The sequence below is a fragment of the Sorex fumeus genome, unplaced genomic scaffold (assembly GCF_029834395.1).
Source record: "Sorex fumeus unplaced genomic scaffold, SorFum_2.1 ptg000047l, whole genome shotgun sequence".
NCBI classification, from domain to species: domain Eukaryota; kingdom Metazoa; phylum Chordata; class Mammalia; order Eulipotyphla; family Soricidae; genus Sorex; species Sorex fumeus.
In genome coordinates, this window is record NW_026606104.1 from 7,069,960 (window position 1) to 7,086,545 (window position 16,586).

Here is a 16,586-nt window from a genome sequence, read left to right on the forward strand (position 1 = left end):
CGGAGCTCCGCAGCGTGGCTAACACGGTTCCGCGGCGTCCGGGACACCGCCGGCTCCGGGCGCAGCTGACTAGCCCACTCCCCGCCGCCCGCCGCCCCCACCTGCCGCCCCGCGCCGGGCCCCGCCCCCCCCCGCGCGGGCCAATAGGCGGAGCCCCGGGGGGCGTGGCGGGGTTGGGGCGTGGCCTCTGGGAGGGCGGAGCGGCTGCGGTCGGCGCGGTCGTGGCGGTAGCTGCTGGGGCGGCGGCGGCGGCGGGGCCCGGCGTCCGCGGGTCGTGGGGGATGGGGGCGGCGAGTTGGAGCCCGCGGCGGCGGCCGCGGCGGCGACCGTGAGTGCGGGGCGGGCGTCCGCTTCCGGAACGCGGGATGGAGCGCCGAGGTGAGTGCGGGGTCGTGTCGGAAGCCAGGGCGCTGGTGCCGTCCAGGGTCGGAGCGGCCCCGGCGCGGGGCTGGGGGCGGCTGCGGGCTGTGCGGGTGGTTGGTGGTTGGTGGTCGGGGGCCGGGGTCAGGGGTCTCGGGGGCAGTGTCCTCCGGGCGGGGTCGGACGAGGAGTGCCCGGGAGGTGCAGCAGCTGCTGCTGCTGCTGAAAGCCCACAGCGCGTCGCTCGGTCCGCGTGCGGTGCCGAGAAAACCCACTATTTTTTTTTTTTTTTGAGACCTTTTTAACCATCGCGGCAGATCCCCGACTGCAAAGCTTTCCCCCCGGATGCTCCTCCTCGCGCGGCAGCTGCGCCCGAATCCGCGCCCTTGACCCCCCGCGCCCGCCGCGCTCCCACCTGCCCGGCGGCTGCGCACGCTGCCCCTGGGCCCGTTCCCGAAATAGGGGAGGATATCCGCGGCGCGTCGTTTCCTGGTCCCTGTCTTTGGGGGCCGAGGAGGGAGCTTCCTTCCCCAGCCTCCGTGCTAATAGGTCTTTCCGATTCCGTTGCGGACCCGGCTGCTTGTTGTTTGTTTTCTTACTTAAGTCCCTGACGCAGGGAACCCAAGCCTGGGACGTTTGAAGTCGGAGCCGCAGACACTGCGCCTCTTGTGCACTGTGGATCTTTTTCCTTTTTTCTTTTTTTCCTTAACTCTCACCCCTCCCAGGTTCCCTTCTCCCGGGGACAGGACGGCTAGCGGGTAGCATCGGGGTGGGGGGATTGAGGGGGACCTCCAGCTCGGATCCTGGAACCCCTGCGTTGTCCGTGTGGGCATGTGGCACGGGGCGCGGTTTGGGAGCGCTGGCCTGCAGGAATGCTGGACTCCAGGCCCGCGTGGGAGGCCGCTGCCTCCTCGCGGCCACGTCTGTGTGGCGCGCTGCTGCCCAGGAATGAAATGTATGTGATCGCGTGCCCGCCTGCAGAAGTGGCAGTTATTGGAATACTCCGGTTCATTTTTCTACACGTCACCATTCCGTTTGCGTGGGTGGGTGGCACCAGTTTTTAAAAATAGAATCAAAGACAATCCTCCATACCCCTCTGAGTTTTTCTGATTTTTAAGATATTTTAAAAGTAGATTTTTTTTTTAAACCAAATTAGAAATTGGACTGACAAGAAGCAGATCTCTAAACATATCAACTTTTTTCCTGGAGGTAGAAATCATCAAAGTTAAAATTCGTACTCTTAGGTACGAATATTCGGGAGCAGTTTAGACTTCAGTGAGACAAGCCAGTGCCTGGAAGTGAAAATAATCCTATAATGATTCATCTGGGGAGGCAGGACACGGACATTTAGTTAACACAGGCTGCTTAAAGCCTAGGACAGGCGGTGTTTCTGGGTACCAGAAGACAATGGGAGGTGCTGTGCACATTCTGTTGCACCTCGTACTAGGAACATTGGATGGTACAGAAAGCAGTTTTGCAGATTGTTTGTTGCTACGTTATTTGGGAATTGATAAAATAGTTTGGTTGGAGTTGGAAGAGATAACTTGGTTAGAAGAGTTATTTCACAAATACTTTGCTTAGCTGTTTGCACAGTTCAAACTTCATTTGGAAACAAACTTGACACATAGTTACTCCAAGTAACTGAAATAGATGCATTTCTTTGTTTGAAGCATACAATATTTTGTCTTTTTTTAAATCAGTGACAGTGATCAGTTTTCTAATTACCAAACTAAAAGCATTAATAAGTGACCCTATAAAATAAGTTACATAAGTGGTAAAGTGAGGTTAATAATTGCCTTTTCAATTAGACTTGTAAAGGCTCTGAAGTGGACCGTTTTTGATGTGAGAAGACATTATTTTGGTATAATAACATGCTTAAAATATTGACCTAGATTAATTTGGAAATTCTCAAAATATTGACATCAGTTTATTTGAAAATTAATTTTAAGTTAATATAAAGTTAGTTTTAGCATAGAAATTAAGTTCTCAGAAGTACTTTGAAATTAAAAAGAATATTCAATAAATTAACTTTAAAAGCTGTTAAAGTATTGTGAGACTTTAATAAACAGAAGTAGGGAAGCAATAATAAAAATCTAACTTTGATTTTAGTTTTATATAATCTTACATTCACTCAACTTAATGTGCTTGATTAAAACTCTTTCGATTTTTGGTGGTGCACACATGGAATCCGGGACCTTCTGAGCCATATACCTGGAATAGTGACACATAGAAAAATGCCCTTTGATTTTTATTTTTGTGTGTGTGTATGTGCTGCTCAAGTGGGCATGCTTGGTTATTTTTTGAAAGGTACTTTTCTTGTAGAAATAGTTTTAAAAAGCAAACAAACGTTTGTTTTCAATCCCGAAATTTCAGTAAATAACCCAGAGTGAGCCAGCTTCACTTTTAAAACATTTCACAACTTCACGTATTTTGTAAGCCCATTATTGATTCATCAAACAGTTCTGAGTACTTCATCCCCTATATGCCAAATGCTGTACTGTGAATAGAGAATAAACCATTAGCAGACAGACTGGGTCTTGATTTCCTATAGGTTATCATCTAGATAGACATGAATAATCTATTTGAACTTTGATAAGTACAGTGATAAAAAGCATAAAATGCAGTAAAGCATCTAATAGGAGATTCTGTTGTATGGGGACAGGAGTGATCCGGGAAGTTTTCTTTGAGGTAATCTTTATGCTAAGATTAGAATGAAGAAGAAACGAAGGGGAAAGAAGTAGAAGAGGCAAATGGAACTTAGATGGAAACAATCTGTATCTCAAGCTTTAGGGTCATTTTGAGTATGAAACTAATTTGGTGGGTTATAACGAGAATTTTTTAAAAAATGAAATGGGACAGGATAGAAATCTGAATACATCGTCGCCTGGCTTCTAACCCAGAATCTGTTTTATGTTTAATAGATTCACATATATTGCACAGCAACATAGCAACATAGTTAACATTTATCCTGACTCATGATGTAAAATTATTTCCTGTGGGTCATAGTAAACAAATCCTCTTGGAATAGTGAGAAGGAGATGTGGATGGCGGGAGTGTTGAGAAGGAATTGTGATTCCAGGTGACATTGCCAAGGCAAGATAGGCCAGTTCTCTAGCTGAGCTTTGTGATGCACAATTGCTTCTTGCTGTTCCTTGCAAGTGTTTCCGCTGCCACATTTGGAATAGGGCAGGAATGGGTGTGGAAAGATCTTTAGATAATTAGTAAAAGCTTAGACCATAAATGATGGTAATTGAATGAATGTGATAGTAGACATAGACATTGATAGATGAGAGATCTGTGCATTAGGAAGCAAAAAATCTTCTGAAGTTGGGAGAGTTAGAGGAAATGGCAAATGATACAATGTTATATTTTACACAGGGTGTAGAAATGAGTGTTAGGTAAAAAATTTATACTGTTTTCACAGTCCTTAGTGATTGCATTTTAAAGGCACCCAGACTTTCAAGTTGAAATATTTGAAAAGTACTTTAATGATAATGCTGAGCTACTTTAATTCCTTCACTCTTTATCGTCATCATCATCATTATGTTTATGTTTATTCAAAGAGATCAGGACTTTTAAATCTGGATTGTGGAAAGATGAAAATGAAAAAGAAACAGGTTTCCTTGAGCACCAGCTGTGTGCCACCATCAGGTGGTGTTTTAGCATAACCTTTCTGTTTGGCCCCCTTTGTGATCCCTAGGTACTCAAGAGGGGGAGGGATAGGTGAGAACTGAGTAAAGGGGAGGCCCACAGCAGGAGACTATGGGGCCAACAGGTAGGATGGAGTGTGGGAGGGATTTTAGGAAGAAAACAGGTTGGAAGGGGGCCATGGCTGGGAAAAAAGTTGAGAAACACTGTTTTTAACATCTTTTAGTTTTGTGTTTGCAAGCAGTGGTACAGTGCACATGTGTAGAAAATCTTAAGCTTTTCTAATTAAACTCTAAATCTCATTAGTAAAGATTGTGGTTTTTACTATGCGCTTCTGAAATTACTGAAAACACTGCTCTAATAATCATGTATTTATGTGTTCAGTTAGAGATGTCAAATTAGTGACCCTCCTTAGAATTTGTTTTCAAGGAGAAAATATTCTGGGTGAAAGTGATGCCTTACAATATGTATGTGTGTGCCTGAAGGGTGTACTTTATAATTGAGAACTATAATTTGACTTACCTTATGTGCTGAACATTTCTATACATCGCCTCATTTAATACTGACAATAATCCAAAGGATTAGGTGTTGTCAGATTGTTATTTCCTTTTTATAAATGAGGATGCCAAAATGGGGAGAGGATTTAGTAGCAACTCTCTCATCCTCTTTCTCACAATAATTGGGGGTGGGAGGGCGGATTTTGAAAACAGGTCTTTTTGTTTTTGTTTTGTTTTTGAGCCTTACCTGGGGCTTACTCCTGCTTCTGCTGAGTTTCCCTTCTGCCCCCCAGCCTGCTTCTCTGGTGGGCACTTTTTCCTTTTCCTTTTCCTTTCTTTATTTAGAGGTACTGTGCCTTGCCAAACTGTTATTGAAAGGGTATCATGCACATCACTTTACCTCCTTTCAGCACCCAGTTCTTGTCCAAAGTGACCATTCCCCCTTCCATTGTCATGGTGTCACCTTCCCTGTCCTCACCTGCTACTTCCACTATGGCAGAGCTTCCTACTAAGGGCCAGTCCTCCTGGCCTTGGTTTCTCTTCTCTTGGGGCAATGTTCTTGTACTGTTTTTCCATATATCCCGCAAATGAGTGCTTTTCCATCATTCTCTGTCTATCCTTCCTCTGACTCATTTCACTCAGTATGATACTCTCCAGATCTATTCATGCATCAGCAAATTTTATGACTTCATCTTTTCTAACAGTTGCAGAGTATTCCATTGTGTAGATGTACCATAGGTTTTTTTTGTTGTTGTTGTTGTTTGTTTTTTGGGTCACACCCGGCGATGCCCAGGGGTTGTTACTCCTGGCTTCGCACTCAGGAATCACTCCTGGTGGTGCTCGGTGGACCATATGGGATGCTGGCAATCTAACCTGGGTCAGCCGCACGCGAGGCAATACCCGCTGTGCTATTGCTCCAGCCCCTTTTTATTTATTTATTTATTGTCCAGTCATCCTTTCTTGGGTGCTTAGGTTGTTTCCAGATTTTGGCTGCTGTGAATAGTGCTGTAATGAACATAGGAGTGCAGATGTTTTTTCTGCATTGTGCTTTTGGGTCCTTAGGATATATTTCCAGGTCAGGGATCACTCTTGGTGGGGCTCATGGGACCATATGTCGTGCAAGGGATTGAATCAGCAGTGTGCAAGTCTCCCTGTGCCCTACTCTCTGTCCTATCTCTCTGGTCCAACAAGTGTTTGTTTAAAGCTCATATTTTATTTATTTACTTATTTTTGCCTTTTGGGTCATATTTTATTTTTAGTTTTGAAAGTGATAGGCCCTTTCACTAAATGAGATTTCAGAACAATTTTTTTTAATTAAAAAATTGTGTATCGTAGGAATTACGAGGACATTGAGTGTGGATTTTTGTGGGAAGGCAAATCTGGGTTTAAGTACCAGTTCATCATATATCAGTTCAGAATTTATATTTAACCCCCAAATTTAATGTCCTCACTTGTGAAATGAAAATAATGGTTTGCATATCAAATAATTGTCTTTATTACTGATAATAAATGGAAATTGCTGTTATTAGTAGTACATTTGCTGATTTTTTTTTTTTTGTAAAACACTCACGTGGGTTAGGGCTGTTTGTGAAAAGCCTAGAATGTTTCCCCTAGTTGATGGAATTTTTGTGTTTTTCTCTCTCCCCCTCCTACTCCCCTTCGCCCTTTAATTTCAGTTTTTATGACTGCTCTGTGAAAGGATGATTGCTCACAAACAAAAAAAGACAAAGAAAAAACGTGTTTTGGTACCAGGCCAGCTTTCTACTGATGTTACAACTTCTGAAATGGGGCTCAAGTCTATAAATTCTAATACCATTTTTGATCCGGATTACATCAAGGAGTTGGTGAATGATATCAGGAAGTTCTCCCATATGTTGTTGTATTTAAAAGAAGCTATTCTTTCAGGTTGGTCAACTTTTTCTCTTAGCATTTTTACTGGGTAGTTTGTAAAATTTTAAATGTCAAATTTTAAATGTTGTCCTAACAACAAGTAAATGTGTACTTAATAGTTAAGGACAGGGTATTCTGTTTTACTTTGATTTTTTTTTTTCCTTTTTGGTCAAAAGTTTGATGTTTGTGGTGTAAACTTTACAATCAGATACAGTGTAATACATAAAAGATACTCTGGTAAGTGTAATGGAACAAAATATAAAAAATGAAAATCAGTCTTTGGCTCTTAGCAGCTGTACCCATTTGACAAAGGAAAATTTTATTTATTTAAAAAAGTTTTTATTTTTTATGAATCACTGGGAGGTACTGTTACAGATTTACAAACTTGTGTGATTATGTTCCAGTCATACAGTGGTCGAGTACCCATCTCTCCACCAGTACCCATTCTCCACCACCAATGTTCCCAGTATTCCCCCTGCCACCCTGCGCCCCCCCCCCCCCCCCCCGCCCACCTTTGTGCAGGCACATTCAGTTTTACTCTGTCTCGACAAAGGAAAATTTTAGATCAGTTGGATTTTCACTTGGTTAATGGTAACACAGTGTGTTGACTTTCATAAATGGAGTCATGCTTATAATTTGCATTCTTTCACATGGCTGCCTAGATTTAGTTTTTTACATTTTTTTCCTAAGGCAATCTAAAATTACTATATACAAGTAATTTTTTTTTCAATAATCAGACTTAATTTTTTCTGTTCTATAGCATCTTCTTAACTAAGGGATAATTATAACATTCATTCCCCATCTAGTTAGAAGTGGATAGTGGAAAATGTGATTTGATTGTCCAAAAGTAAAAAATTGCATATCTGAACTTCCTGATTTGATCTTGGTACCTAAGTCTTTAAACTTGAGTGTTTCTTAAGGCTAGAACAGTATACTGAGAAGGGTCCTTGCCATGCACATGCTGACCCGGGTTTGATCTGTGCTGACCTGGGTTTGATCTCTGGCACCACATATGGTCACCCATGCATTGCCAAGAGTGATCCTTGAATTCAGAGCCAGGAGTAAGCCCTAGATACTAGGAGCTAGATATGGCTCCAAAACAAACAAAACTAACAGCAACAAAAATAAATTTGATTGTCTTGTATATAACCAAATTTGATGGTAGTCATAAATATTAAAGATACAACTCCTATTCTTCTAAGACAAAGCATTTCATGACTAGTGTCATAATATAATTGGATGTAGAAAATGAAGACTTACAGTGTTAGATGAGCTAATATTTCATAGCTAATATTTCCTATGTTTGAAACTTAAATACTCATTTTCTGACCTACATTTTGAAAGTAGAAATAAAGACCATATCTTGTAAAATGCTTTTAAGGTTTTAAAATCAGTAGTTAGAAATATATTTAGAACTTAACTGTAATTTTGAAGTTAATGATCCGCTGATGTGAGGTTGAAATGCTCAATAAGTATACATTTGTTAGTGATGTAAACATTTTAATATTTAAGTTTTCTTTACACAAGACTGACTGTGTAAAGTTAGTCTCCTGTACTTCATATAGTCCCCGAGGCTGCAAGGAGTGATCCCTGAATGCAGAGCCAGGAGTAAGTGCTGAGCACAGCTAGGTATGACCCAGGCACCAAAATATTTTTTTCCCTTAAAGTGGCAATATATAGTTTATTCCTTTAAAGTTGAATATCTTAGTTGGATTCCTCATTATGCTTCATAGGTAGTTAAATAGCTATACTTTTATTTATTTTTTTATATTTTTGGTTATGAAGCCACACCCAGTAGTGGTCAGGGTCTATTTCTGGCTCTGTGTTCAGAACTCCCCCTGAGTCCTGGGGTGCACAGGGCACCATGTGTGGTGCAGGAATTTGAACAGGGTTGACTACACACAAGGCTAGTTAGTTCCTTGCCTCCTGTATGATCGATCCCAGCTTTAGAGAATACTTTTAGACAAATTTCATTTTCATTTCATCATCCTGTTATTCATCGATTGCCTCGAGCAGGCCCCAGTAACGTCCCTTTCATCCTAACCCTGAGATTATATTCAAGGCTCTTTAGGAGAATGAGACCCATCATTGTTACTGGTATTTGGCATATTTGGCACGCCACGGGGAGTTTGCCAGACTCTGCCCTGTGGGCAGGCTACATTCGATAGCCTGCAAGTTTTTAGACAAATTACTCATCATTTCTCTCCCTCAGTTTCTAAATTCTCTTAAAAAGGCATAAAAGTACTCACATCATTGTGTGATTATGAAGATTACTGTGTGTAAAACTTTTAGAATAAAGATATTTTGAATGTCCATTATTTCACCCCCCAAGTAGCTAGATAAATAAAACCGTATTTCAGGCTTTATTTTTATCCTAAAAATTCAGAAGTTATTATAGGAGGAAAAAAAAGAAGAGGAGGGAGGATTCTAGAGAGATGTTTTAAAACTCCGCCTCTCCCCTTTGTTTTCACTGCTTTCCCAGGGAGGTTAGACTGAATTAATAAGACTGAGTATTAAAATTACTGTCAATTTTTAAAATCTTGGAAAACACCATGCTTTTTCTCTTTATTTACTTATCTATTTCCATGAAGTGTTTGCAGTATAAACACTGTGGTATTGTGTTAATGCATGAGAACCAGAGAGCTCCTAATCTGTTTTCACTTGATAAGCAGAATGAAGCAGAAAATAAATTGCACAAATAAGTGAAAAAAGGCACAAATTCAGATTACCATATTCCAGAGATGGTAGATAAACCAGGTGGACTTTGGGATGTGGGATTTTTACTATTGTAGTTAACCGATGTTAAGACTTTGAACATCTTATTAATATACATGATACACTAGTATACTATAAATTAAATTTTGTTTTATTTATAATGTAGTCACCGTAACATTTTAAAACTGGATTGGGTATAGCATAGTGATAGAGCTAATTTATAGTCTCATCTGAGGTTTTATCAGTAAGTTATAATATATACTGATAACCTAGTCATTGACTCTTCTATTCATATACTTAGGAAAGTTTATAAATCTTTGTAATTAGAACTTTATTTGTCTTACTCCTGTGAATTTATAGATTTCAAAAGTATGTTCAGTTTATGAAAAATTGGAGTTACTGTTAAAAATTACAGAATCCCATTGTGTTTGTAAACAAAACATTTAGGGTGGGGAATGTGGATTTGGGCCATACCTGGCTGTGCTCAGGGATCACTCCTGGCAGTGCCTGGGGGACGGTATGGGTTGTCAAGAGACTAACCGGGTCAGCCTTGTGCAAGGCAAACACCCTATCTGCTGTACTATCACTGTGTCAAAACAGTTTTAACTGTTTTTGTTTATGGGCTATACTTATTACTGTTTACTCTGTTAGAAATCAAAACTAAGAAAATGAAATGTATTTAATAATTTTGAAATACGATTTCAACATACTTAATTTCCTTAACTCTGAAATAACCAGTATTGCTTTGATTTAATTGGCCTTTCACACCATTAGTATTTTACAGTTAATACACAGTAGTATTTTTCTTAGAGGTAAGGAACTGAGACACAGCATAGGCAGTTCAATCCAGTTCTCTCAGCCATGGAGTTGGGATTCAAATTTGGGAAATATGATTCTACAAGCTACACTTTTGTGGAACAATAGCACAGCGGGTAGGGCATGTGCCTTGCACACGACCGACCGACCGGGGTTTGATTCCTCCATCCCTCTCAGAGAATGCAGCAAGCTACCCAGAGTATCCCACCCGCATGGCAGAGCCTGGCAAGCTCCCTGTGGCGTATTAGATATTCCAAAAACAGTAACAAATCTCGCAATGGAGATGTTACTGGTGCCTGCTCGAGCAAATCGATGAACAGTGCTACACTTTTGACCAGCTGCTAAGTAGTATTGCTTTTGCTAAGTAAAACTACCCATCTAACAGCATAGTTTTTTTAAAAAAAACAGTGATCATTGCAGATAATAGATAACTGAATAAAATTTTCCCTAGAAATTAAAAGTTATAAATGACTTTTTAAATTATGAAAGCATTATATGTTTATGTGGGAATTCTAACAATATAATAGCTGTTGTTTTCGGTTATTGGACCATACCTTGTGGTGCTTAGGATTTACTCCTGGTTCTCTGCTCAGGGTTTACTCCTTGGGGGACCAGATATGGTGCAAGGGATTGAACCCAGGTCATTTTACCCTCTGTGCTGTTTCACAGGCTCATATATTCTAAAATTTTTTTTTTACAATTTTTTTTTTTTGCTTGCTTTTTGGGTCACACCTGGCGATGCACAGGGGTTACTCCTGGCTCTGCACTCAGGAGTTACTCCTGGCGGTGCTCAGGGGACCATATGGGATGCTGGGAATCGAACCTGGGTCGGCTGCGTGCAAGGCAAACGCCCTACTCGCTGTGCTATCTCTCCAGCCCCTATTCTAAAATTTTTAATTTAAAAGAAATTTACTTATTTACATATATTTATTTATTTGGGGGTCTTGGGGGACCACATCCAGTGGTGCTTACAGGCTAGTCTTGTCTCTGCTCAGGAGTGACTACTGGTGGTGCTCAGGAGACCATATGGGCTGCCAGGGATTTGAATTGAGATTACTAGGATTTAAGAATGCAAATCAAGTGTTTTTAATCCCTGTTATATTCCCTGGCATATGTGTGTGTGTGTGTATTTATATATATTCCCTGGCATATATATATATATAAACACTAACCCTGCCATATATATATATGGGGGGGTTAGTGTTTCTTCTTGGCACTGCTTGGCAGTTCAGGTACCTTGATCATGCAGAGCCTATGGTCCACCCCTTTGAGCTATCTATCTCTCTGCCCCTTCAACTCTTGGGCCTATAAGTACTTGTCAAGTAGATTGTAGGGTGTGCCATAATTATAATTTGATATTTTCCTCATGATTGAACGGGGTCACTGGGCTATTGGAAGAAAGATGGCACATATGAAGTGTCATTTGGATCATGTCAAATAAACATGATTTTACCACTCTTGATGATGACATAGCTCACCTCTGTTTAGCAGTAATTTTCAAGTATCTCTACTCCTTTTGTCCCCCTTTCCAAACTATATGCATGTAAGAAGTCACTAGGTATATGCTTCACCTGCTTGATAACAAAATTGTCTAAATTATACAAAACAGCTTTCTTATTTTCTCATTTAAAATTTATTCAGTTATTTGTATCACTATGGATTCATGAATACTTATGGTTCAGATTATGATCTAGTACTCCTTGCTTTATTGCTTAACTTGTTCCTACTGGGCTATTGGGAACCAAAGTAATTTCCTTTGTACCCTTGTCATAACATGTTTAATGTTTGTTTGTTTGTTTTAAAGATATTTCTGCTACTATAAGATACTCTTAACTGATCTTGTATTTTTGCCAATGCAAGATACTCTTAACTCATCTTGTATACTTTTTGCCTTAAGCCTAGACCCAGCCATTTCTTTTTTTCCTTTTTTCTTTTTTTTTGGTGGGGGGCGGTCAGACCTGGTGATGCTCAGGGGTTACTTCTGGCTCAGCATCGGTCTTTACTCCTGGTGTACTCAGGAAACCATGGGGTACCAGGAATCGAACTCAGTTCAGTCATGTGCAAGGCAAGCACCCTACCAGTTGTACTATTGCTGTGAGCCCCCAACCCAGCCATTTCTTTATAGAACGTTGGTTTATTTTATTGGTGAATGGTAAAAATAATCAAAATTAGGATGCTAGGTTTGTTAGTAGCATTTTAACTGTCATTTCTTTTAGAGTCTTTCAGCTAGTAGCAAAGACGTGCTGTTTGTATACACAGCTATCTAAATATTTCTATTTTAGACATCTACCACCTATGTCTGTTAAGCTAAACATGACTTTTTTACTAAAGTATTCAACCCCATTCATCGCCATTTTATGGCATCTTTTGCCTGTTTTTTTTTTATAAATTCTATTCCTAATGATGAGATTAGCTCATTTCCACCATAAAGTATCCATTTTCTTAATTGTTGAATGAAAATATATATGTGTGTAGATATATAACAGAATGCTAACCTAAACACTCACTAAAAATACTTTCTTGACTACTGTCTTAAGTGTAGGTGTTTTGTGTGTGTGTGTGTGTGTGTGTGTGTGTGTGTGTGTTTGCCTTTGGTATTTTAGATTCTACTTCATTCCAGAGTCACGTTTTCACCAGCATCTTTTTATTCCTCTGTACCCATTTTCCTATCATTAAAATCACTACCTGAACTGGGACCCAGAGCGATATAGTATAGCGGGTACGGCATTTGCCTTGCATGCAGCTGATCTGTGTTCAATCCTCATCATCTCATATAATCCCCCGAGCACAGCCAGGGGTAGTTCCTGAATGCAGAGTAACCCCTGAGCATCACTGGGTGTGGCCCCAAACCTAACCAAAACAAAAAGCTACCTGAATTATTCTTCTTTGCCTTTTCCTGGAATATCTACCTGGATAGGCCTGCTCATGTCCCACTTGCAGTTCCTCTTATCCACCATATTTTTCTCTCATAGTAATGTTGTTGATGGGATATTTAATGGATGGGTGATACAATATTACATTTTTCTGCTTTTATCCTATTGAGTTTTTCTAGTGATTATCTTTGAACATCGCCAATAAATTGGGCTATTAGCCCTTTTTTATATGTATGGCTTTCAAATATTTTATCCCATTCAGTAGGATACCTTTATTTTCACCTGTTTCTTTCGCAGTACATTTATCCCCACTGCCCCAAGGGCGTTGAGCTCAGAAATCACTGCTGGTGGGCTCTGGAGACCATTTGGGGTGCCAGGATTGAACCCAAGTCAGCTGTGTGCAAAGCAAGCTACTTTACCCATTGTACTATCTCTCTGATCCCAGCCACACACACGCTTTATAGTTGATATAATCTCATTTGTTTTTTGTTGATGTTGCCAATGGAGTTATGTCATTAATGTCACCTCTATTTTCCTGAGTGTATTTTATGGATTTTAATCTAATCTCAAGGTCTTTAATTCACTTCAAGCTGATTTATGTGTAGGGTGTGAGGTATAGATCCATTTTGTGTTTTTTTGCACATGGTAGTTCAATCTTCCCAACACCTTTTGTTCTGTTTTTTGGGGGTGGGTGGGCGGGGTAGGGGGTGGGGGGCTGGGGGTTGATTAGGGCCACACCTGGCAGTGCTCAGGCGCTACCCCTGGCTTTGTGCTTAGGAGTCACTCCTGGAGGTGATCAGGGGACCGTTCAATGCTGTAGCCGGTCCAGGTCATTTGCATTCAAGGCAAGTGCACTAACCCCTGTACTTAATGTCCATTCCCTTGTACTGTTTATTGAAGAGACTTGACTTGCTTTTATCTGTTCCTTTGTTATAGATTGGCGGAGTGTACATCTGAAGGCTTGTCTCTGGGTTCTCAATTTACTTCATTGTTCTGAGAGTTGGCCTTTTCTCTCCTTTAATGTGCCTAGTATGCTGGCATGCTTACCTAGGAGTAGCTCCCCCTTTTTCACTCGCCCAGTGTTTTGACTTGGATGACTACCTTATTTAAAGAGTAATAAAACTAATACATCCCTCTGATAATAAAACAATACATCCCTCTGATAATAAAACAATACATCCCTCTGATGAGGTATTAAGAAGTTGCGCAGATTTGATGTAGATTTGGGGACTGGGAAAGAACCCATCCTCACTTTAGAGAACACCACTGCTTCGTCCAGCTGCTTATGGCCAAGGGTCTGTCTTGTGCAAGGGAAGTGCTTTACCTGTTGTAGAATCTCACTGGCCTCACAGAATCAGCTTTAAAGTGGAAACTTAAATTGTTATGTTTAATACTGGTTAATATAGCTAACTTTGTAGGACTTGTAAGCACATATAAAGTTCAGTGAAAACTTTTAAGACAGGAGAAATTTTACTTCGAGGGAAATCTGAAAACCATATTTAGATTGAAAAAATTAAAAAGTACTCCAAATTGACCTAAAATGTGAGAAAATTTTGAATTTTTTAATGAATTAAAATAATGTAAGGGAAATAAATTGCGTGTAGATGGAATAGTAAAAACAAGAGAAACATAGTAGGCAGATAATTGAGGCGCTGGTATTTCTGCTTGGAATACGCTTCCAGATGTGGTGTTTTCATAATTTAGATTCAGAAACTTGGTTTTGGAAACATTAATTTTCTTTTCCGTTTAAGATTGTTTCAAAGAAGTCATTCATATACGGCTGGATGAACTTATCCGTGTTTTAAAGTCAGTAATGAATAAACACCAGAACCTCAATTCCGTTGAGCTCCAGAATGCTGCAGAAATGCTTGCCACGAAAGTGAAAGGTAAGAGATATATTTAAAGTGTGTTGGCATGGGCAGAAAAGATCCAAGTAATACCTTTTGGTCCATGATGATTATAGGGCCTTCCTTTCCCTGGCAGTGTATGACAGTGTGACAGTGTCACAGGAGTTACACAAACCTCAATATTTAAAATAGTCCTAATCACACCTAAAATTCTTGCTTTTAAAACTCAAAATTTCATTTAGCAGGATGCACTCTAATACTAATTGAAAGAAACAAGCGACTATAATGTATTATCTAATGACTACATTTAAAGATAGAATCAAACGGAGAAAAAGACTTGAACTGGCAACTTATTGTAGATTGAAAAAACAAGACTTGTAAAGTAAGGATATGTGTGTGGCATATACATATTTATATACATATATATTTATGTATTTACATCTATGGATACATAAATATATACATACATGCATATTTATTGATGTGTACCTTTTATATATATGCCACACTCATACATACATTCCAGTGCTGCAGTAATCATATTGGGACATTGTCCTCTCACGAAATGATTTACCAACCAGAAGTGTTACTGTGCTGAAGAACATAAAGAGGATTGAGAGTGAAGGGAGTCTTTGAGGATAGATGAGACGGAAGGCAGGAAGTTTAGTTAGGAGACTGTTTAGAATACCGGACTAGATACAGGTTGATTGGTCTAAGTAAGAGGCTGCGGTATTGTAGAGGTGGGGTGATGGTTGTTAGGAAAGAGGCTGTGATTATTAAATGTTTGACAGGTTTAATGATAGAGACCAAACTGAAGGTTGGAGTTGGAAGACCTAAAGAGTAACTGATGTGTGAAAATTATATAGAGTATTAAAAGAGAGAAAAGCATCTCAGTGCAGAATAAATAAAGAGAACCAAGTATGAAATCTCAGGAATAGAGAAAAGAGCGAAAACAAACCTACAACGACAGCAGCAAAATACTTGTAATACCTAAGACTTAGGTTGTTTTGGGAAAGAAGTCATGGAATTTAAAAAGTGCGAAGGCAAAGAAGAGCTCCTCAGAGGCGGGAGAGATAGCAGCAGACTAGAGTGTGTGCTCTGTGTACAAGAGGCCTGGGGAGGCCTCTGCTCCCCAGCCCTGGGAGGGATCACTGAGCACTGAACCAGAAATAGCACTGTAGCCTTCCCTACAGGAAAAAAAAAAAAAGAAGAAGAAAGAAAGAAAAAAGAAAAACTCCCGAACAAAACAAAACACCCCAAAAAGATGATCATCAGAACTCAAGGTTACTGCTGGTATGGCTCGAAGGTGAGGTATTATAGAAAGTGACTTGCTATATGTTGAGTAAGAAAAAGAAAGATTACTTAGCACAGCGGTAGGGCGTTTGCCTTGCACGCAGCCAACATGGCCGACCCGAGTTCGATTCCTCCGCCCCTCTTGGAGAGCCGGGCAAGCTACCGAGAGTATCTCGCCCGCACGGCAGAGCCTGGCAAGCTCCCCGTGACGTATTCGATATGCCAGACACAGTAACAATGAAGTCTCCAATGGAGACGTTACTGGGCCCGCTCGAGCAAATCGATGAACAATGGGAGGGCCTTTACCTTTACCTTTACCTTACTTGGTGGGGTGGGGTGGCAAGGTTACATGTCCTGAGTTTTCAAAGGTTGAGTTAGGAATTTACTGGGTGGCATCTGTAGGGGTGATGGAGGAGGCCGTGATACAGGAAACTTGAACGAGAACTCTGGATGTGAGGAACATCATGCTGTTGGTGATTACATATACTCAGAATTAGGGAGCGCAAAGAACAAATTTGAGAAATGAGGCTGAAACAGAGAAGTCTTGCCAATAAAACAAAATTCCATGTAATTTATAATATTCCTTTCTTCTGGAAATGGATTTGTGTGATTCTTTTTCCCTGTATTTGAAGCATTTTAAAAAATGT

General features: G+C 40.4%; 1 protein-coding gene across 1 annotated transcript in view; it reads left to right on the forward strand.

Moving 5' to 3' along the window:
* Positions 1-244: 244 nt before the first annotated feature.
* ARHGAP29 (Rho GTPase activating protein 29) overlaps positions 245-16,586 on the forward strand; it is a 55,914-nt gene continuing 39,572 nt past the window's right edge. Inside the window, exons 1-3 of the mRNA XM_056123106.1 lie at positions 245-378; positions 6,182-6,410; positions 14,551-14,685. Coding sequence (XP_055979081.1) covers positions 6,206-6,410; positions 14,551-14,685 — 340 coding nt within the window. The 5' untranslated portion in view covers positions 245-378; positions 6,182-6,205. The remainder of the gene's footprint in view (positions 379-6,181; positions 6,411-14,550; positions 14,686-16,586) is intronic.